General features: G+C 44.9%; 1 protein-coding gene across 1 annotated transcript in view; it reads left to right on the plus strand.

The window, feature by feature from the left end:
- The window catches only part of LOC134351111 (bone morphogenetic protein 1-like), a 273,809-nt gene extending 254,573 nt beyond the window's left edge, over window positions 1–19,236 (plus strand). Inside the window, exons 17-21 of the mRNA XM_063057200.1 lie at window positions 818–943; window positions 4,624–4,751; window positions 10,512–10,725; window positions 15,373–15,623; window positions 17,859–19,236. Coding sequence (XP_062913270.1) covers window positions 818–943; window positions 4,624–4,751; window positions 10,512–10,725; window positions 15,373–15,623; window positions 17,859–17,993 — 854 coding nt within the window. The 3' untranslated portion in view covers window positions 17,994–19,236. The remainder of the gene's footprint in view (window positions 1–817; window positions 944–4,623; window positions 4,752–10,511; window positions 10,726–15,372; window positions 15,624–17,858) is intronic.
- Window positions 19,237–22,183: the final 2,947 nt, after the last annotated feature.

Consider the following 22,183-nt stretch of genomic DNA (forward strand, 5'->3'; position numbering starts at 1 on the left):
TGGCAGGTGTGACTTGGACATCAAAAGAAGAATAGGGATGGCAAAAGACACCTTTATGAGAATGAAGAGTATACTGACCAATACTAAACTAGACATGACAACCCGCCTCAGAGTACTGGAATGTTACGTTTATCCAGTTATATTATATGGCTCAGAATGTTGGACAATATCTAGTAACATGAGGAAACGAATTGAAGCAGCAGAGATATGGTTTTTGAGGAGGATGCAAAGAATATCATGGACGAAACGAATATCTAATGAGGATGTCATGAACAGAGCAAATACAAAAAGAGAAATGAAATCATGAGATCATGAAAAGGCAACGTAATTTCATTGGACATGGGATTAGGAAAGAGGAGTTAGAATGCACGGTAATTATGGGAAAGATTGAAGGGAAGAAAGCAAGAGGAAGACAAAGACAAATGATGATGGAGACAGCAGCCAGAGAACTGGAAATGAATACCAATGAATTGATCCACTTGACCCAAAACAGGAGTGTGTGGGCCATGGCAGCCAAAGCTCAAACTAGGCGTGGCACCTGATGATGAAGATGATGATGATCTAAGAATCTCTTCAGTATCCTTAATGTACCTGCTTCTACAACCACTGTGAGAAGTGTGTCTCAGGCTCCTATCACTTATTGTGTAAAAAAACTTATCTCTGGCATTCACCCCTCCACAAACTTTCCTCCAATCATCTCTAAATTATGTCCACTCATAGTAGCCATAACCACCCTGGGCAACAGCTGATAACTTGTGCTGAGACTGTGGTTTTACTGGACGGTGACTTTCATTTTCTTTTTGCTCCTATCCCTCAGACAAAGATGAGTGTTCAAAGGATAATGGCGGATGTCAGCATGAGTGTGTGAACACCTTTGGGAGTTACTCCTGTCAGTGCCGTAGTGGCTTCGTGCTGCATGAAAACAAGCACGACTGCAAGGAAGGTGGGTGATACTGTCGACAGCTCTGAGCCTCTGTGCTGTGCAAGGTGGGTTATACTGTCCACGATGCTAAGCTTCTGTACGGTGCAAGGAAGGTGGCTGATATTGTCGAGCAGCTCTGAGCCTTCGTTATTGACTTTGCAAATGATGGTACCCATTTCACCAGCGATTTCTGAATGACCGTTGCTGTGTCCACTTTAATCTGTTTACTTATGCACCATAAACTTTGTACTGGACACTTCTAGTCTAGAACAAAGAAGTGAACAGGAAAATAATCATTGTGGACACTAGCCAGCCTGAAAATTGCCTTTCCCAAAAGCTCTGTTCTGGAAAGCTCTATAGGGCTATTAAAACAAACATTTCATGCCACCTTAAAAGTTCCTTCCCCCAGACAGTTAATCTGATCAACCATTCTAGTTAGCCCCCACCACCCACTCTGTCTATTACCCCTGTCGCTGCAATGTGAGCACTTTAAACCACTTATTACAATTCTATTTACATTGTAAATAGATGTTGGCATTTATGTATTTACATACATTTTATTGCGTATCTGTATATCTAACTATTTTATATAATTCTTTATAATTATTGAATGTTGCTGTTTTTGTTGCATGTCTCACCAACACACCACAGCAATTCCGATTATATGCATATGCAGTAGCTAGAATGCCCAAGACTTTTGCACAGCACTGTATTTGTCAATGTGGGGCAGAGAGTGAGTTTGTAAATCTGGCAGGTGGTGCATCGTGGGGGAGGGGTGTGGGACAGGTGGCAGAGAAGGAGTGCCGGGGCGGGGATGGCACACCCAGCCCTAAGAAACCAGGTAAGGTCATTCGATACCCAACAATTGGTTTATTGATTCTTACAGAATGTCTCTCTGGTGCTTCCCTCTCCATCCTTTCTCCCTTCCCCCTTTCCCAACCATGATTCCTCTCTCCCTGCCCTCTTCCCACTCTCAGTCTACAATAGAGACCCATATCAGGATCAGGTTTACCATCACTCACATATGGCATGAAATTTGTTTTTTTTTTGTGAAAGGTGTTGGTATTTCAGTGGAATAAAGGAAATGACAATGGCATGAAAGGGGAACTGGCCAAAGTTGACTGGAAAGTGACACTAGCAGGAAGGACAGCAGAGCAGCAAAGGTTGGAGTTTCTGTGAAAAATGAGGGAAGTGCAAGACAGATATATTCCAAATAAGGAGAAATTTTCGAATGGAAGAAGGACACTATTGTGGCTGACAAATGAAGTCAGAGCCAAAGTAAAAGCAAAAGAGAGGATGTACAAGGAAGCTAAAGCTACTGGCAAGATAGAGGATTGTAAAGCTTTTAAAAAATTGCAGAAGGAAACTAAGAAGGTCATTAGGAAGGAAAAGATGAATTATGAAAAGAAGCTGGTGACTAATATCAAAGACGATACTAAATTTTTAAAAAGTATATAAAAGGTAAAAGAGAGTTGAGGGTAGATATAGGACCAGTAGAAAGTGACGCTGGAGATATTGTAATGAGAGACGCAGAGATGGCAGAGGAACTGAATACTTATCTTGCATCAGTCTTCACAGTGGAAGACATCTGCAGTATACCGGACATTCGAGAGTGTCAGGGAAGTGAAGTATGTGTAGTGAAAATTACAACTGAGAAGGTGCTCAGAAAGCTTAATGGTCTGATGGTGGATAAATCTCCTGGACCTGATGGAATGCACCCTTGGATTCTGAAGGAAGTAACTGGAGAGATTGCAGAGGCATTAACAATGATCTTTCAAGAATCAATAGATCCTGGCATTGTACCAGATGACTGGAAAACTGCAAATGTTACTCCCCTATTTAAGAAGGGTGGAAGGCAGCAGAAAGGAAACTATAGACCAGTTAGCCTGACATCGGTGGTTGGGAAGTTGTTGGAATCGATCGTTAGGGATGAGATTACAGAATACCTGGAGGCACACGACAAGATAGGTCAAAGCCAGCATGGTTTCCTGAAAGGAAAATCCTGCCTGACAAACCTACTGCAATTTTTTGATGAAATTACAAGCAGGGTAGACAAAGGAGATGCAGTGGATGTGGTGTACTTGGATTTTCAGAAGGTCTTTGATAAAATGCCGCACATGAGGCTGCTTAGCAAGATAAGGGCCCATGGAATTACAGGGAAGTTACTAGCATGGGTGGAGCATTGGCTGATCAGCAGAAAACAGAGAGTGAGAATAAAAGGATCCTATTTTGGCTGGCTACTGATTACCAGTGGAGTTCCACAGGAGTTGGTGTTAGGACCGCTGCTCTTTACGATGTATGTCAATGATTTGGACTATGGGATTAATGGATTTGTGGCTAAATTTGCCAATGATGCAAAGATAGGTAGAGGAGTGGATAGTGTTGAAGAAACAGAGAGCTTGTGTAGACTTAGATAGTTTAGGGGAATGGGCAAAGAAGTGGCAAATGAAATACAATGTTGGAAAGTGTATGGTCATGCACCTTGGTGGAAGAAATAAACAGGCAGACTATTACTTAGATGGGGAGAGAATTCAAAATGCAGAGATGCAAAGGGACTTTGGAGTCCTTGTGCAGGATACCCTACAGGTTAACCTCCAGGTTGTATCAGTGGTGAAGAAGGCAAATGCAATGTTGGCATTCATTTGTAGAGATATAGAAATGTAAGAGCAGGGATCTGATGTTGAGGCTCTATGAGGCACTCGTGAGATCACACTTGGAGACTTGGAGTATTGTGTGCAGTTTTGGCTCCTTATTTTAGAAGGATATACTAACATTGGAGAGGGTTCAGAGAAGATTCACAAAAATGATTCCCGGAGTAAAAGGGTTATCGTATGAGGAACGTCTGGCAGCTCTTGGGCTGTATTCCTTGGAGAATGAGGGGGGATCTCATAGAAACATTCTGAATGTTAAAGGGCCCGAATAGATTAGGTATGGCAAAGTTATTTCCCATGGCAGGGGAGTACAGGACAAGAGGGCACGACTTCAGGATTGAAGGACGACCATTTAGAACAGAGGTGCAGAGAAATTACTTTAGTCACAGGGTGGTAAATCTGTGGCATTTTTTGCCACGAGAGGCTGTGGAGGCCAAGTCATTGGGTGCATTTAAGGCAGAGATAGATAGGTTCTTGATCATCAAAGGCTTCTTCTGGGAGTCAGGAATGATGAGCAGTCTTAATTCCAAGACTTCAGTTTATTTTAGCATAAAAAAAAATACAAATACTACGCAAACTAAATGAAGAGCTGAGAAATGATGCTCAGAGGGAATTATTGCTAAAGGGTGTAATACAAAGGAACAAAAGATGGAGTTTCTGAAAAATCTATCACTTTTCTAGATAAGAGAAATTCCTTAGATGGAAACAAATTAGTTATTAGGCTACATAATTAAAACAATTACATCATGTGGGTACCGTGCTAATACTTAGCCAATGAAAAGAGAGAAATGTGACAAACCATTAGTTTAGCTGCTATACCACTTTCTGCCTGTGAGCACGAAAAATGCACGTTTGCTAAAAAGTACAAATCTTATAAAAAGTATTGTTTCAAAAAACAGTGGTTTTCAACAGCTCCCTCAGTTAATTCTTTATACTCTGTAGATGTTGCTCTTGAGTAAGTGGTAGGTTGGATGCATCTTACACACAGAGGGGATTGCAAGGACTAACTCAGTGGTGGGAACTGACATGTCATTGTGTGATTGCTTGCAGCCGGGTGTGAGCACAAAATCAACAGTGTTTCTGGGATCATCACCAGCCCTAACTGGCCTGACAAGTACACCAGCCGCAAGGAGTGTACCTGGGAGATTGTAACCACACCTGGGCATCGTGTGAAACTGGTAAGAAATGAGCTTGGCCAATATGCAATCAGTGACCACTTTATTGTGTACCTCCTGTACCTAATAAAGTGGCCATTGAGTGTCTTTCTGTCAGTTCTTGTTTTCTGCCGCTGTAACCCATCCATTTCAAGTTTTGACATTCAGAGATGCTGTTCTACACACCACTGTTGTAACGTGTGGTTATTTGCATTACTGCCACCTTCCTGTCATTATAAACCAGTCTGGCCATTCTCCTCTGACCTCTCTCATTAACAAGACGTTTTCACCCACAGAACTGCTGTTCACTGGATGCTTTTTGTTTTCACACCTTTCTCTGCAAACTCTACAGACTGCTGTGTGTGAAAATCCCAGGAGATCAGCAGTTTCTGAGGTACTCGAAGCACCCATTTTGGCAGTGTGGAGGATCAGAGGGATCTAGGGGTCAGAGTCCATAGGACGTTCAAAGCAGCTGCGCAGGTTGACTCTGTGGTTAAGAAGGCGTAAGGTGTATTGGCCTTCACCAATCGTGGAAATGAATTTAGGAGCTGAGAGGTAATGTTGCAGCTATATAGGACCCTGGTCAGACCCCACTTGAAGTACTGTGCTCAGTTCTGGTTGCCTCACTACAGGAAGGATGTGGAAGCCACAGAAAGGGTGCAGAGGAGATTTACAAGGATGTTGCCTGGATTGGGGAGCATGCCTTATGAGAATAGGTTGAGTGAACTCGGCCTTTTCTCCTTGGAGCAACGGAGGATGAGTGGTGACCTGATAGAGGTGTATAAGATGATGAGAGGCATTGATCATGTGGATAGTCAGAGACTTTTTCCCAGGGCTGAAATGGTTGCCACGAGAGGACACAGGTTTAAGGTGCGGGGGCATAGGGACAGAGGAGATGTCAGGGTTAAGTTTTTTACTTAGAGAGTGGTGAGTGCATGGAATGGGCTGCCGACAACAGTAGTGGAGGTGGATATGATAGGGTCTTTTAAGAGACTTTTGGATAGGTACATGGAGCTTAGAAAAATAGAAGGCTACAGGTAAGCCTAGTAATTTCTAAGGTGGGGACATGTTCGGCACGACTTTGTGGGCCGAAGGGCCTGTATTGTGCAAACAACAGGAATTCTGCAGATGCTGGAAATTCAAGCAACACACATCAAAGTTGCTGGTGAACGCAGCAGGCCAAGCAGTATCTGTAGGAAGAGGTGCAGTCGACGTTTCAGGCTGAGACCCTTCGTCAGGACTAACTGAAGGAAGAGTGAGTAAGGGATTTGAAAGTTGGAGGGGGAGGGGGAGATCCAAAATGATAGGAGAAGACAGGAGGGGGAGAGATGGAGCCAAGAGCTGGACAGGTGATTGGCAAAGGGGATACGAGAGGATCATGGGACAGGAGGTCTGGGAAGAAAGACAAGGGGGGGGTGACCCAGAGGATGGGCAAGAGGTATATTCAGAGGGACAGAGGGAGAAAAAGGAGAGTGAGAGAAAGAATGTGTGCATAAAAATGAGTAACAGATGGGGTACGAGGGGGAGGTGGGGCCTTAGCGGAAGTTAGAGAAGTCAATGTTCATGCCATCAGGTTCAGGAACAGTTATTACCCCTCAACCATCAGATCCCACACCACCAGGTTCAGGAACAGTTATTACCCCTCAACCATCAGGTCCCACACCACCAGGTTCAGGAACAGTTATTACCCTCAACCATCAGGTCCCACACCACCAGGATCAGGAACAGTTATTACCCCTCAGCCATCAGGTCCCACACCACCAGGTTCAGGAACAGTTATTACCCCTCAACCATCAGGTCCCACACCACCAAGTTCAGGAACAGTTATTACCCCTCAACCATCAGGTCCCACACCACCAGGTTCAGGAACAGTTATTACCCCTCAACCATCAGGTCCCACACCACCAGGTTCAGGAACAGTTATTACCCCTCAACCATCAGATCCCACACCACCAGGTTCAGGAACAGTTATTACCCCTCAATCATCACATCACATCAGGCTTCTGAATCGGCTTGAATAACTTCACTCACCTGAGCTCTGACCTGATTCCATAACCGAGAGACTCACTTTCAAAGACTCTACAACTCATATTCTCAGTTATTTCATAGCTTAACTTCTTTTTGCACATCAGTTGTTTGTCAGTCTTTGCTGATATTCTTTTTTTCATAGATTTTATTGTACTTCTTTGTTTTTCTTGTGAGTGCCCACTGGAAAATGTATCTCGGTAGTAAATGGTGACATATACAGTATGTGATTTTACAATAAAATTACTTTGAACTTTAAACTTTGATTTTTTTTGTTTTGATAATGTAGTGTGGGCAACAGTTCAATCCTTAATACCTAAGGGGTGAGAGGGAAGATAAATCAAAACTCCAAGTTCAAAATCAATTTACTATCCAAGTATGTATATATTACCATTTACTCCCTGAGATTTTCACCGTAGAACAAAGAAATGCAATGATCAATCAGCTATGATGGGATGGTGGAGTAGACTTGATGGCCTGAATGGCCTAATTTTTGGCTAGTTTACCCTCATATTTTATCTTTTCCCTTCTTACAGCTTTTTTAGTTGCCTTTTGTTAGATTTTAACAGCTTCCCGATCATCCAACTTCCCACTCACTTTTGCTACCTTATATGCCCTTTCCTTGGCTTTTATGCAGTCCTTAACTTCTTTTCTCTGCCATGGTTGCCTACCCCTGCTATCTGAGAACTTCTTCCTCTATGGGACATATCTATCCTGTGCCTTGTGAACCATTCCCTGAAATTTCAGCCATCTTTGCTCTGCTGTCATCCCCGCCAGAATCATCCTCCAATCCACCTAGGCAAGCTCCTCTCTCGTGCCTCTGTAATTCCCTTTATTCCACTGTGTTACTGATACATCTGATTTATGCTTCACCCTCTGAAATTGCAGTATGAATTCAATCGTATTATGATCACTGCCTCCTGAAGGTACCTTTACATTAAGCTCCCTAATAAGATTTGGGTTATTACACAATACCCAATCGAATCCAACCTGCACCTTGTAAGGCGTGAAAATGCCCAACGCGGGTCTCTCAAGGTCTGAGTCGACGTTCCCCCCCAATCAAAGATAGCCTGTCCCCGAGTAGGCTCGAGCACAGGATGCTCTAAAAAGCCATCTTGTAGGCATTCAACAAATTCCCTCTCATGCAAACCAGCACCAAACTGTTTTTCCCAATCCCTTTGCATTTTGAAGTCCCCATTACAATTGTCTCATTACCCTTATTACAGGCCTTTCCCAGCTCCCTTTGCAATCTCAGCCCCACATCTTGGCTTCTATTTGGAGGCCTATACATGATTCCCATCATGGTTTTTTTTACCCTTGCAGTCTCTTAACTTCATCCACAAATATTTGACAATCTTTGATCCTATGTCACCTTTTTCTAAAGGTGTAATTCCATCTCTTACCAACAGATCGACACCATAGCTTATGCCTTCCTGCCTGTCCTTTGGATACAAAGTATATCCTTTAATGTTAAACTCCCCACTATGGCCTTCTTTCAGCCACGACGCAGTGATGCCCACAACGTCATACCGACCGATCTCTAATTGCGTCAGGAGTTCGTCCACCTTATTCCGAATGCTACATGAATTTAAGCACAGCACCTTCAGTCCTGCATTCTTTGCCCTTTTGAGTGTTGCCTCTGTGGTACAACTTAGTTCTTTGCTCTGTCTGTATTTGTATCCAGTCATTGGCTTGTCCTTCTTTACATTCACGTTACTCCCATCATGTACGTGTAAACCTGCTGGCTCATCCTCAGCTCTATCATACTGATTCCCATCCCCCTGTCATGTTAGTTTAAACCACTCCCAAAGACTATAGTAAACCTGCCTACAAGAATATTGGCCCCTCTCAGATTGAAGTGCAACCCGTCCTTTTTGTACAGGTCTCACCTGCCCCAGAAGAGGTCCCAATTATCCAGGTATCTGAATCCCTGTCCCCTGCTCCAATCCCTCAGCCACACATTTATCCTCCACCTCATTCTATTCCCATCCTGTCACATGGCACAGGCAGAAATCCCGAGATTATGACCCTTGAGGTCCTGCTTCTCAGCTTCCTTCCTAACTCCCTGTATTCTTCTGGAAGGATTGTTAGGATTCTGAAGAAACACCGGATTAATACCATCCACAAACCCATAAGGAAGTTCAAATCCCAGCTTATGCGAGTCAAAAATGACCTGGAACTCAGGACAGCTGGCGTTTATGATATTCCCTGTGAATGCAGAGCAGCGTATATTGGCCATTCTGTGGAAACCCACATCAAGGAGCACAGGAGCTGTATCCATTTGGGTTACCCGGAGAAATTGGTGGTAGCAGAACTTTGCATTAGCAATGGTCATGGGATTGACTTTGACGGCACAAAATACTGTGCCTTGCCAATGGCTTTTGGGACTACCTGGTGAAGGAAGCCATTAAAATAAGACTGGAGAATAAGAAGTTTAACAAAGATGAAGGTCTCACTCTAACTAAGAACTGGAATTTGGTTATAAACAAGGTGGGACAGCGGAAACCTGATTGGTTGAGGACTAACCAATCAGGAGGGACAGACGATGGGGGTATATATACCACGGAACTAGATGTGCCTAGGCATCATCCCTGATGAAGATGGTGGAGTTTGTCATTGAAACGTCAGTTAAAATTGAAACCTGTACCCAGCTGGAACTCCGAGAAGAGTATATTCGTCAGAGACGCTGGGAAAGCACTAGATCCTTTTTAAATTTAGTTGTGTAAATACCCGTTTTGTACATTGATATGCAGTGTGGTTGGGCGGTGGCTACAATGCATTTCCAAGGCTGGCAGATTGAGTTAACCCACTCATAACCATATATGGATGTTCTGTGACACAGGCAGGTAGGACAGTTGGGCTGTAGCTGATGAGCGGTGGTTCAGCAGAGAAATTTAATATCTGACCATACTGAGAAAGGAAGGAGAGGTTACGGTTGCCAAGGCAATAGGATATGATTTGGGAGTTGGCTGTGCCTTTGGGGAAAAAAGACATGGTAAATTGTCAAAGACAATGCCTCAAAAAGGTAGCATCCATCTTTAAGGAATCCCACCACCCAAAACATGCCCTCTGCTCATTACTACCATCAGGAATGAGGTACATGAGTTTGAATACACACACTCCACCTTTTAGGAGCAGCTTCTCAAAGTTCAAAATACATTTATTACCAAAATTTGTATACATTATACAACCTTGAGATTTGTCTCCTAACAGGCAGCCATGAAACAAAGGAACCCAAAAGAGCCCATTTAAAAAAAAGAAGACCGTCAAATTCCCAATGTGCAGAGAACAAAAAAACAAAGCATGCAAACAATAAACACAAGCAAATAGCTTTACCTCTTCCTAGAGATGTTGCCTGGCCTGCTGCGTTCACCAGCAACTTTGATGTGTGTTGCTCAAATAGCTTTCTGAACTGGTTCACAGAAAGAGTCAGTCCCCAGACCCTTAGTTCAGTACAGAGTGGAGCAGCAAGCTGAACTGACCTGACCCCCGCTTTGGGCCCTGACACCCTGACCTTTTCAATCTGATTTGCCGTCCAATCATTGGGTTCAGTCGCTTCGATGTATACTGGGGCCTGGACCCCCCTGCCTCGATTCGGCCTGTACCCGACCTTTCCAATTCAGCCCTGCGCTTAAACCGTCATCCTAACATCGTGTTCTATCGCTTCGGTACGCCGCTTCACCGCAGGAAAGATTTCACGATGTATGTCAGTGGCAATAAACCAGATTCTGATTCTGATTGGTTCTGTTTGGTTTGAAGGCATTCAATGAGCTGGATATTGAACAACACCAAGAATGTGCATACGATCACTTGGAGCTTTATGATGGCAAAGACGCCAAGGCCAAGGTCATTGGGCGGTTCTGTGGGAGTAAGAAACCGGAACCCCAGATCTCCACCTTGAACAGGATGTTTATCAAGTTCTTCTCTGACAACTCTGTGCAGAAGAAAGGCTTTGAGGCTACTCACAGCTCTGGTAAGCAGCCTTCAACCTTACGTAACATGTAATTACATATATACAGGCATCCGTTAGTGTCGTGAGACCATGGATTTGCCCCTTGGAAGGTTTCCAGGGTGCAGGCCTGGGCAAGGTTGTATGGAAGACCAGCAGTTGCCCATGCTGCAAGTCTCTCCTCTCCACGCCACCGATGTTGTCCAAGGGAAGGGCATTAGGACCCATACAGCTCGACATCGGTGTCGTCGCAGAGCAATGTGTGGTTAAGTGCCTTGCTCAAGGACACACATGCTGAATCAACCAAGGCTCGAACTAGCGATCTTCAGATCACTAGACAAACGCCTTAACCACTTGGCCACGTACTAACATGTAATTACACTTGGCTGAATCATACTAGGAATGAACAAATTCAGTTGTTCATTTGTAATAGAATCAGGTTAATATCACTGGCATATTTGTTGTTTTGTGCCAGCAGTACAAAGCAATACATAAAAAAGCTGTAGATTATAATAAGAAATATATACAAGAAAAAATTAAATTAAATAATTAGTGCAAAAAGAGGGAAAATAATGAGATAGTGTTCATGGGTGGGTTCATTGTCCATTCAGAAATCTGATGGCGGAGGAGAAGAAGCTGTTCCTAAAACACTGACTGCGTGTCTTCGGGCTTCTGTGCCTCTTCTGTGATGGTAGAAATGAGAAGAGGGTATGTCCTGGGTAGTGGGGGTCCTTAATGACAGATGTCGGCTTCATAAGGCATCGCCTTTGAATTTAGAATGCTTAGAAATTGTTTTCGTAAATATTTTAATGCTGAAAATGGTACTTGTGTAATATTATGATTTGTTTGCCAATTTCATATAGTTCTCAGAATGGACATGAATTCTTGTTTGAAGGTTCAGGTGCACTACATGGGAAACTGAAATTCATTGTATTGAAAAGCCTCAGCTCTTCACTTGACAGTGTTTACTTCCACTGAATGCACATTAACTAACTCTTGAAACAGAGCAGACTGACTCATCACGAGCAGCACAAGGGATGTAAAAATCTGTATGGATGTGGAATGTTAAGCTTCCTTTAGACTTGCAAATTTGGGATACCAAAACTGAAGCAAAAAGTCAAGCGAGCTTTCAGGTTCAGCTCCAGTCTCTGCTCCATTAGCAAAGAGTATTCACAGAATAGGCCAGTAAAGCCGACCAAGTCAGGGTGCTCTGAGAAGCAAACAACAGGAATACTGCAGATGCTGGAAATTCAAGCAACATACATCAAAGTTGCTGGTGAACCACATCCCATTCCCATTCTGACATGTCTATCCACGGCCTCCTCTACTGTAAAGATGAAGCCACACTCGGGTTGGAGGAACGACACCTTATATTCCCTCTGGGTAGCCTCCAACCTGATGGCATGAACATTGACTTCTCTAACTTCCGCTAAGGCCCCACCTCCCCCTCGTACCCCATCTGTTACTCATTTTTATGCACACATTCTTTCTCTCACTCTCCTTTTTCTCCCTCTGTCCCTCTGAATATACCTCTTGCCCATCCTCTGGGTCACCCCCCCCCCCGTCTTTCTTCCCGGACCTCCTGTCCCATGATCCTCTCGTATCCCCTTTTGCCTATCACCTGTCCAGCTCTCGGCTCCATCCCTCCCCCTCCTGTCTTCTCCTATCATTTTGCATCTCCCCCTCCCCCTCCAGCTTTCAAATCCCTTACTCACTCTTCCTTCAGTTAGTCCTGACGAAGGGTCTCGGCCTGAAACGTCGACTGCGCCTCTTCCTATAGATGCTGCTTGGCCTGCTGCGTTCACCAGCAACTTTGATGTATGGTGCTCTGAGAAGGTTGGCTGAGGTCAAAGCTTCAAAGTACCTTTATTATCAAAGTATGAATTCATCTTCCCACAGGCAGGCACGCAACAAAGAAAGCCATGGGATCTGTTCAGAGGAAAAGATCAAACACCCAAAATCACAAAATGCAAAAAAAAAGAACAAATCGCGCAAACAACGAAAAACACAGAATATAAAACATCAATCCAGAAAGTCATCGAAACAGCCCAGGAATGTTCAGTTCATTTCTGTTCAATCCAACCGACAAGCCTCATCGATTAACCCTTGCCCAATTCCCAAGGCTTTGGCAGCATTGAGTGAGAGGGTGAGAGAGACCAGTCAAACGCAGGCACCTTTCTCTGGGAGCAGTGCGTGAGGGCAAGAGAGAAACTGGTCACTCGCAGGCCGACGGTGCTGATCGCCTTTCGCTCTTGACATTGTTGATTTCAATCTTGCTTGACACTTTAATCATCAAGGCCAGCGAGAAATGGATTTGATCATGGACTTGTGCCCCGTCTCCTGGCTTCTTGGCCCCTAGGCCGCACACTTTGCTCGAAACCTTGCCGAACTCCCTCGGAGGCAGCAAAGCACCAGATCGCCCAATTGGCCTGAAGACGCACCATCGGAATGTAAATCACAGGCTCCAATAGCAGCAGAATCATATTTGAAAGGACAAGAAGAAGTAAAAGAAGTCGTTCCATGAACTGTCTGAAGGACGGCACCTTTGGTTGCATTGTTTGCTGGCATCATCTTCAATTGAATTCAATGAGATTGGCCCTGTAACTCAGTAAACTGCCAACATTATAGACATAGGCAATATGGGGACTGTCAGTCTGAATGTACTGGTGCACCTGCCTCTTCTGCAAAGGTGAGAAGGTCCTACAAAGGCAGAGGCAGAGGCAGAGGCAGGGAATATGGTGGTCAACAGGACACAAGACATAGAAGCTGGATTAGGCCAGCTGGACTATTGAGCCTACTCCACCATTCAACCATGGCTGGTTCTTTTCTTCAACCCCATTCTCCGGTCTTCTTCCCGTAAGTCTTAACATCCTTAACAATCAATAATTTATCAATCTCTGCCTCTTGGCCCCAGCAAGGGCCTGTGGCAACAAATTCCACGGATTCACCACCCTCTGGGTGACCTTCCCCATTTCAGTTTTAAGGGGATGTCCCATTATTCTGAGGCAGTGTGCTTGGATCCCGGACACTCCCACTGATGGAAACATCCTCTCAACATCCATGATTTCTCCAACTTTCAGTAATTTTCTTCCAATTCCCCCTATCCTTTTCTTCAACTCTGCACTCTGGCTCCTCTCTTACTTCATCTCCCCACATGCCTATCACCCCCCTTAGGTGCCCCTCCTCCTTCTCTTTGTCCACTCTCCTCTCCTATCAAATTCCTTCTATTTCTGCCCTTCACCTTTTCCACCTATCACCTCCCAGCTTCTTACTTCATCCCCCTCCCTCACCCATCTGGCTTGATCTATCACCTTCTATCTTGTACTTTCTCTCTCCCCCACCTTCTTATTCTGGCATCATTCCCCTTCCTTTCCAGTCTTGATGAGGGGTCTTGGCCCGAAATGTCCACTGTTTATTCATTACCATAGATGCTGCCTGACCTGCGGAGTTCCTCCATTTTGTAGTAACTTACGAATCCATATGTCTCTGGATTGTGGGAGGAAAGCAGAGCAGCCAGAGGAAGTCTATGTGATCACGGGGAGGACATACAAGTTGCTTACAGATAGTAGCAGGAATTGAACCTGGGTTGTAGGAGCTGTAATAGTGTTACGCTACCAAGCCGCCCTAAATTGAGCAGTCCCTTCAGGCAAGAAAAGGGTGTAACCATATTAGAAATGATTCCTAGAAGTAGGAATGAAGGATCTGAAGTCCAGGCCTCTGCTTTGCACTTGAAGGCTAGCGACGTTGATGGATGATGAAGAACATCTGTGGGTGTCAGGCTGTCCCAGAATCAGATCTCCATGTGAGCAGGAGGCACAAGGGTCGGTCAGTCAGCGAGCTTGAGTTCGAGCCTGGAGCTAGGGGTTACGTCATCAAATAGTCCTGGGGTCGATACCAAAGACCGAAGCCCAAAGATTGATAGAGGTCTAGAAGTCAAAGCTCAATGACTGAAGCCTGGAGCTGGAGTACCAACCTGGAGTTGGAGGAGAGTGTGTGTGTGTGAGAGAGAGAGGGAGAGAGAGGGAGAGAGACAGGACTTCTTTTACTGTTATGGTTTTGTTACTTGTTGTGCTCTGTGTTGTTCTGCTGAGCATTGTGGATGTGCTATGTTGGTGCCAGCACATCCTTAGGTGTGTTGGTTGTTAAAGCTGTTGAATCCAATTGTTAAATTGTTATTTTGTCTGCAATTTAACAATTAAATATCTGCTGGTTAGTATGTTCCCTAGTGGTCACAGTCTGTATATGCAGCTGGTTAGTATGTCCTCTGGTGGTTACAGTTCTATAATTCCGAAAAACTCTTCGAGCTCCTCTGGTGCTGCATTGTTTGAATAGGGGCTTTCTGACTGGCTGGCTCTTATGTGTTGAATGGAATTTTTCTTTCCTATGTAGTGTGTCAGAAAAGATGACCGCATAGCGACACCATCTTTTGGTTCTATGTCCCTTCACTTGGTAAAGCTCTATCACGGTCCATTTTCAATATTCCTTGTTCTATCCATGCTTGACAGTGAAGGAACAAGTTTGTGCCTCTTTCCTGAAGTCTGAAAACACCTTGGATTAATTGAACAATGCAAAATGACTCATTTCACTGTCTTTCTACGTACCTATGATAATTGAACCTGAATCTGATATGACTGGTAGTCCAGTCTTACACGTGCATGTTTTGTCTTGTAGAGTGCGGAGGCAAGCTGAAGGCTGAAGTGAAAACCAAGGATCTGTATTCCCACTCCCAGTTTGGAGACAATAATTATCCCGGGGGAGCGGACTGTCAGTGGGTGGTCCAAGCAGAAGAAGGGTATGGGGTGGAGCTGATCTTCCAGACCTTCGAGATCGAGGAGGAAGCCGACTGCGGCTACGATTACATGGAGCTGTTCGATGGGTCAGATGATACTGCTCCAAGGCTGGGCAGGTTCTGTGGCTCTGGGGTAAGAACTCACTATCTTACTTTGTAGCTTTTCCTGTAACTACCACCATGCTACAAAACTCAGAACAGACGAGTTGTACCTTTCCTAGATGGGGCCTGTGGGGAGGAATGTGGTGTGGTCGTTGGGTGATCACCTCAATCCCAAAACATTGATGCTGGAGTTTTTTGGCAATGACCCAAGTCTGTTCATCTTAGATCCTTTCAGAATCCGAATCACTCTATTGCCAATATGTAAAACACACCAGAATTGATTGTGGTTTGATGCCAAGCATAAAACGCAGGGCAATGCCATCACAGACAATACAAATGCAACCAGCAATTTACAAGACAATAGTGCAATCAGCCATAAGCAATCTACAATTAGCAGCATGGCCACATGCGCGTACGTCAATAATCAAACTCAAATAAATGAACTGACTCAATAACTATTAACAGAACAAGGAGAGCAGGAAAGACCGTTTAACGATGTTGTGCAGGGACAGTCAGGGTTTTGTTGAGAAGCTGGTAGCCTTAGGAAAGAAGCTTCAGAGATGATGTGTTGTCCTGGTGATGATGGACTTATAGCGTCTCCCTGGTGGTAATTTGGTGAATAGGCGACTGTTAAGGTTGTGGTCAGCGGTAATTTTCCCAGCAACACACATCAAAGTTGCTGGTGAACGCAGCAGGCCAGGCAGCATCTCTAGGAAGAGGTACAGTTGACGTTTCAGGCCGAGACCCTTCGTCAGGACTAACTGAAGGAAGAGTTAGTAAGAGATTTGAAAGTGGGAGGGGGAGGGGGAGATCCGAAAGTGGGAGATCCCACTTTCAAATCTCTTAGTAGCTCTTCCTTCAGTTAGTCCTGACGAAGGGTCTCGGCCCGAAACGTCGACTGTACCTCTTCCTAGAGATGCTGCCTGGCCTGCTACGTTCACCAGCAGCTTTGATGTGTGTTGCTTGAATTTCCAGCATCTGCAGAATTCCTTGTGTTTAAGTAATTTTCCCAGCTCGTTTCTTTGCTCTGGCCATGAACAGATCCTTTAATGTTGGTAGCTGACAGCCAATGATCTTCTGTGCTGAGTGGATCACTCACTGCTATCTGAACTTGGAGGAGGGGGAGGCGGGGGGGAAACCAAATGGTGATTGAGGTTGTCACAGTGATGGCTGAGTAAAAATTCGTCAGGATACGCACTGAGGTGTTAAGGTTCCTAAGCTGGCATAGGAAGGACAGTCACTGCTGGGCCTTCCGAACGATGAGTCCAACATGCTTACCCCGCTTCAGCATATTGGTGATGGTAGAGCCAACCGACATGGAAAAGAATTAGGGATGATACTGATGATTACACTATTTAAAGTTCCTTTTTGTGGCTTCTCAAAAACCAGACCTGTAAAACATTTAGCTTGATGATGAATAAAGAGGAGCATGCGTACCACACAGGTGCCAGGTCAGAAAATGCCGGAGGAACTCAGCAGGTCAGGCAGTTTCTATGGAGATTAATAAAGAGTCGATGTTCCAGGCTGAGACCCTTCTTCAGCACTGAGAAGGAAGGAGGAAGAAGCCAGTATGAAAAAGTAGGGGGAGCGGATGGACATTAGTTAGAAGCTGATAGGTGAAGCCAAGAGGGTGGGAAAGGTTAAGGGCTGGAGAGGAGGAATCTGATCGGAGAGGAGAGCAGACCATGGGAGAAAGGGAAGGAGGAGGGCACCCAGAGGGAGGTAATAGACAGGTGAGGAGAGGGAAGAGGGCAGAGTGGGGAATAGAAGAAGAGGGGAGGGGGAGGGAATTTCTTTTAACTAGAAGGAGAAATCAATATTCATGCCATCAGGTTGGAGGCTACCCAGACGGAATATAAGGTGTTGCTCCACCACCCTGGGAGTAGCCTCATCTTGGCACAAGAGGAGGCCATGGACCGACATGTTGGAATGGGAATGGGAGATGGAATTAGAGTGTTTGGCCACTGGGAAGGTCTGCTTTTGGCGAATGGGAGCGGAGGTGGTTGATGCAGCGGCCCCTCCGACGTACAAAGGGTCTCACCATTGTAAGGGTGGCCGCGTCGGGCGCGCCGGATGCAAGAGACAAGCCCAGCAGGTTTGCAGGTGAAGTGGTGCCTCACCTGCAAGGACTGTTTGGGGCCGTGATTGGAGATGAGAATGCGTCGCCCTGCTGTGCGGAAGTGATCGGTACTGGTGGCATGCAAAGCTCTTGTTTTTCACAGTACACGCACCGATAATTTACCAACTGAAATGTTTTCCGTTGCAGCCTCCAGAGGAGATTTACTCAGCCGGGGACTCGATCATGATTCGGTTTCACACAGACGACACCATTAACAAGAAGGGATTCCATGCACGCTACACCAGCACGAAGTTCCAGGACACTCTTCACCTGAAGAAATAATCCAACTCTGTAGAGCTGGGGAACTGGAATTTGCAACTTTTTTGTTAACCGTACTGTAAATTCTGACTCGAGGAATATAGCCATTTCCGGGTTTCAGCGTTTTACCAAGCTGAACTGACTCAAAGTGTATTATGATATGTGATGCAGCCTATGACTGGGGGCCATCGCGGGTCCCAGTTTTGCAGTGTTCTCAAAAAAAAGGACTAAGTGTTGTGAGAGATGGCATTTCCTTAGGGAACGTGATCTAAAGCTGTTGTATGGATCCCTTTTAGAAGGCATATGCCTCTTTCTTTCAGACACACATGAACTGGGTCCATTCAGTAGCCTCTGTAATGACCGCTGGACTTCTGTGAAACCTCTCTCCCTCCCTCGCGGAGTCTGTTACTGTCGAAGTCACGAGCGGTGATCATGAGCCGTGAAGTTGCTGGCCGTCAGGTACTGATTTTGGCTGGACTGTCAGGGGAGCTGTTGAGCTGAAATTGGGCATGTCTAGAGCCTTCCCTGAGACAGTGCAGCCTATTCTTGTACATCGATTGGCTCCATGCCTGACCACTGTTGGCCGTGGATAAGGAGCCACTTTACTGCTCCCTCCACGGATCAATGATGTTCGGCACAGGAGACCTCTCAATGTAAAAGGGTAAACACACAAACTACCTGCCTAATAAAACGTGGTAGCATGTAAACAGTCCCTTCAGCTTCAAGTTCAAGTCTCCATAGATTTATGCTGGGCCTTCTTTATCCCACACTTGGTCTGTGCAGATTGCAAAGCAAAAAATCTCCGTGGTGCAAATGTTGGATAACTTGACTTGCAGATTTAACAGTTCGACTAGATTTGGTATCCTGGGGTCACTTTGAAGTTCATCTCCTGTCTCATCGAGCAACTGATCAGAAATGACTTCCTCTATTGCGTAACGCAGCCGGAGACTTGTTGGCTGGAAGTTGTGGTTCGACCTGGCTGTGAAAGAACTACATGACATTCTGTAGTTTGTGACTGCTAACTTTTGAAGCTCATTCTCTGAAGCCCAATAAAAGACATACTGCAGCTTTTGTTCCAGATCTTTCATTGTCCCTTTTTAGACTTCGTCTGTTCTAATCTGATGGAAGATTTGCATTCATATAGCCTCTTCCACATCCTTCTGAGAAACGATGTCAGATTCTTTATTGTTTATTGTCATTCTTCATACACAAATGTAAAGGAGAACAAAATGATTGTTACTCTGGATCTGATGCAGCATAAAAATGCATAATAAACACAATAAATATCAATACATCAGATTAGCTTATATACATACACTCAGTGGCCAATTTATTAGGTACACCCCTACACTTGCTCGTTAATGCAAATATCTAATCAGCCAATCACGTGGCAGCAATTCAATGTATAAGAGTATGCAGACATGGTCAAGAGGTTCAGTTGTTGTTCAGACCAAACATCAGAAGGGGGAAGAAATGTGATTTTAGTGAGTTTGACTGTTGATTGTTGGCGCCAGACAGGGTGGTTTGAGTATCTCAGAAGTTGCTGACTTCCTGGGATTTTCATGCACAACAGTAGCTAGAGTTTACAGAGAATGGTGAGAAGAAAAAACAACAACAAAAAGAAAACATCCAGTGAATGGCAGTTTTGTGGGTGAAAACCCCTCGTTAATGAGAGAAGTCAGAGGAGAATGACCAGACTGGTTCAAGCTGACAGGAAGACAACAGTACCTTAAATAACCACACGGTACAACAGAATCTCTGAATACTGAACCTTGAACCTTGAAGTGAATGGGCTACAGCAGCAGAAGACTGTAAACATACACTGAGTGTAAAGATCATAAAATATTGGTGTTGAATTAGGCCATTCAGCCCATTGAGTCTGTTCTGCCATTTCATCATGGCTGATCCATTCTCCCTCTCAACCCTATTCTCCTGACACTTCCCCATAACCTTTCATGGCTTGACTAATCAAGAACATATCAACCTCTGCTTTAAATATACCCAATGACCTGGCCTTCACAGCTGCCTTGTGGCAATGAATTCCACAGACTTACCACCCTCTGGCTAAAGAAATTCCTCCTCAGCTCTGTTCTAAATGGACGTCCCTCTATTCTGAGGCTCTGCTCTCTGATCCTAGACTCTCCCACTATAGGTAACAATAGACAATAGACAATAGGTGCAGGAGTAGGCCATTCAACCCTTCGAGCCAGCACCATCATTCACTGTGATCATGGCTGATCATCTACAATCAGTACCCTTTTCCTGCCTTCTCCCTATATCCCTTCACCCTGCTATCTTTAAGAGCTCTATCTAAGTCTTTTTTGAAAGAATCCAAAGAATTGGCCTCCACTGCCTTCTGAGGCAAAGCATTCCACAGAATGACAACCCTCTGTGTGAAAAAGTTTCTCCTCAACTCCATTCTAAATTGTCTACCCCTTGTTCTTAAACTGCGGCCTCTGGTTCTGGACTCCCCCAGCATCGGGAACATGTTTCCTGCCTCCAGTGTGTCCAATCCCTTAATAATCTTATATGTTTCAATAAGATCCCCTCTCATCCTTCTAAATTCCAGTGTATACAACCCCAGTCGCACCAATCTTTCAACATATGACAGTCCCTCCATCCCGGGAATTAACCTCTTGAACCTAACATTTTCTCCACATCCACTCTATCTACAACTTTCAACATTCGATAGGTTTCATTGAGGTTCTCCTCATTTTTTTAAGTTCCAGTGAGTACAGGCCCAAAACCATCAAACGTTCCTCATACAATAAGCCTTTTATTCCTGGGATCATTCTTGTGAAACTCCTCTGAACCCTCTCCAATATCAGCACATCCTTTCTAAGATAAGGGGTGCATAACTGCTCACAATAATCCAAGTGAGGCTTCATCAGTGCCTTATAAAGCCAACATTATGTCCTTGCTTTTATATTCTAATTCTCTCAAAATTAATGCAAACGTTGCATTTGCCTTCTTCACCACCAACTCAGCCTGCAAGTTAACCTTTAGGGAATCCTGCACAAGGACTCCCAAGTCTCTTTGCACCTTAGATTTTTGAATTTTCCGCCCATTTAGTAAACAATGTATGCCTTCATTCCTTCTACCAAAGTGCATAACCGTACACTTCCTTTCACTGTATTCCTTCTGGGACTTCTTTGTCAATTCTCCTAATCTGTCTAAGTTCGTCTGTAGCATCTCTACTTCCTCAACACTACCTGCCCCCACCTATCTTCAGATCATCTGCAAACTTGGCAACAAAACCATCAATTTTGTCATCCAATCAGTGACATATAATGTAAAAAAGAGTGGTCCTAACACGGACCCTGTGGAACATCACTAGTCATGGGCAGCCTACCAGAAAAGGTTCCCTTTCTCCCTCCTGGCATTTATCCTTGTAAGCGGAACAAGTGCTACACATGCCCTTACACTTCCTCCCTTACCACCATTCAGGGCCCCAGACAGTCCTTCCAGGTGAGGCGACACTCCACCTGTGAGTCAGCTGGGGTGATATACTGCGTCCGGTGCTCCCGATGTGGCCTTCTATATATATTGGCGAGACCCGATGCAGACTGGGAGATCATTTCGCTGAACCCCTACGCTCTGTCCGCCAGAGAAAGCAGGATCTCCCAGTAGCCACACATTTTAATTCCACGTCCTATTCCCATTCTGATATGTCTATCCACGGCCTCCTCTACTGTAAAGATGAAGCCACACTCAGGTTGGAGGAACAACACCTTATATTCCGTCTGGGTAGCCTCCAACCTGATGGCATGAACATTGACTTCTCAAACTTCCGCTACTGCCCCACTTCCCCCTCGTACCCCATCCATTATTTATTTATTTATATATACACATTCTTTTTCTCTTTCCTTTTCTCCCTCTGTTCCTCTCACTATACCCCTTGCCCATCCTCTGGGCTTCCCCCCTCCCCCTTTTCTTTCTCCCCAGACCTCCTGTCCCATGATCCTCTCATATCCCTTTTGCCAATCACCTATCCAGCTCTTGGCTCCATCCCTCCCCCTCCTGTCTTCTATCATTTTGGATTTCCCTCTCCCCCTCCCACTTTCAAATCTCTTACTAACTCTTCCTTCAGTTAGTCCTGACGAAGGGTCTCGGCCCGAAACGTCGACTGTACCTCTTCCTATAGATGCTGCCTGGTCTGCTGCGTTCACCAGCAACTTTTATGTGTGTTGCTTGAAATTCCAGCATCTGCAGAT

The sequence above is a fragment of the Mobula hypostoma genome, chromosome 8, assembly GCF_963921235.1.
Source record: "Mobula hypostoma chromosome 8, sMobHyp1.1, whole genome shotgun sequence".
Classification (NCBI taxonomy): Eukaryota; Metazoa; Chordata; class Chondrichthyes; order Myliobatiformes; family Myliobatidae; genus Mobula; species Mobula hypostoma.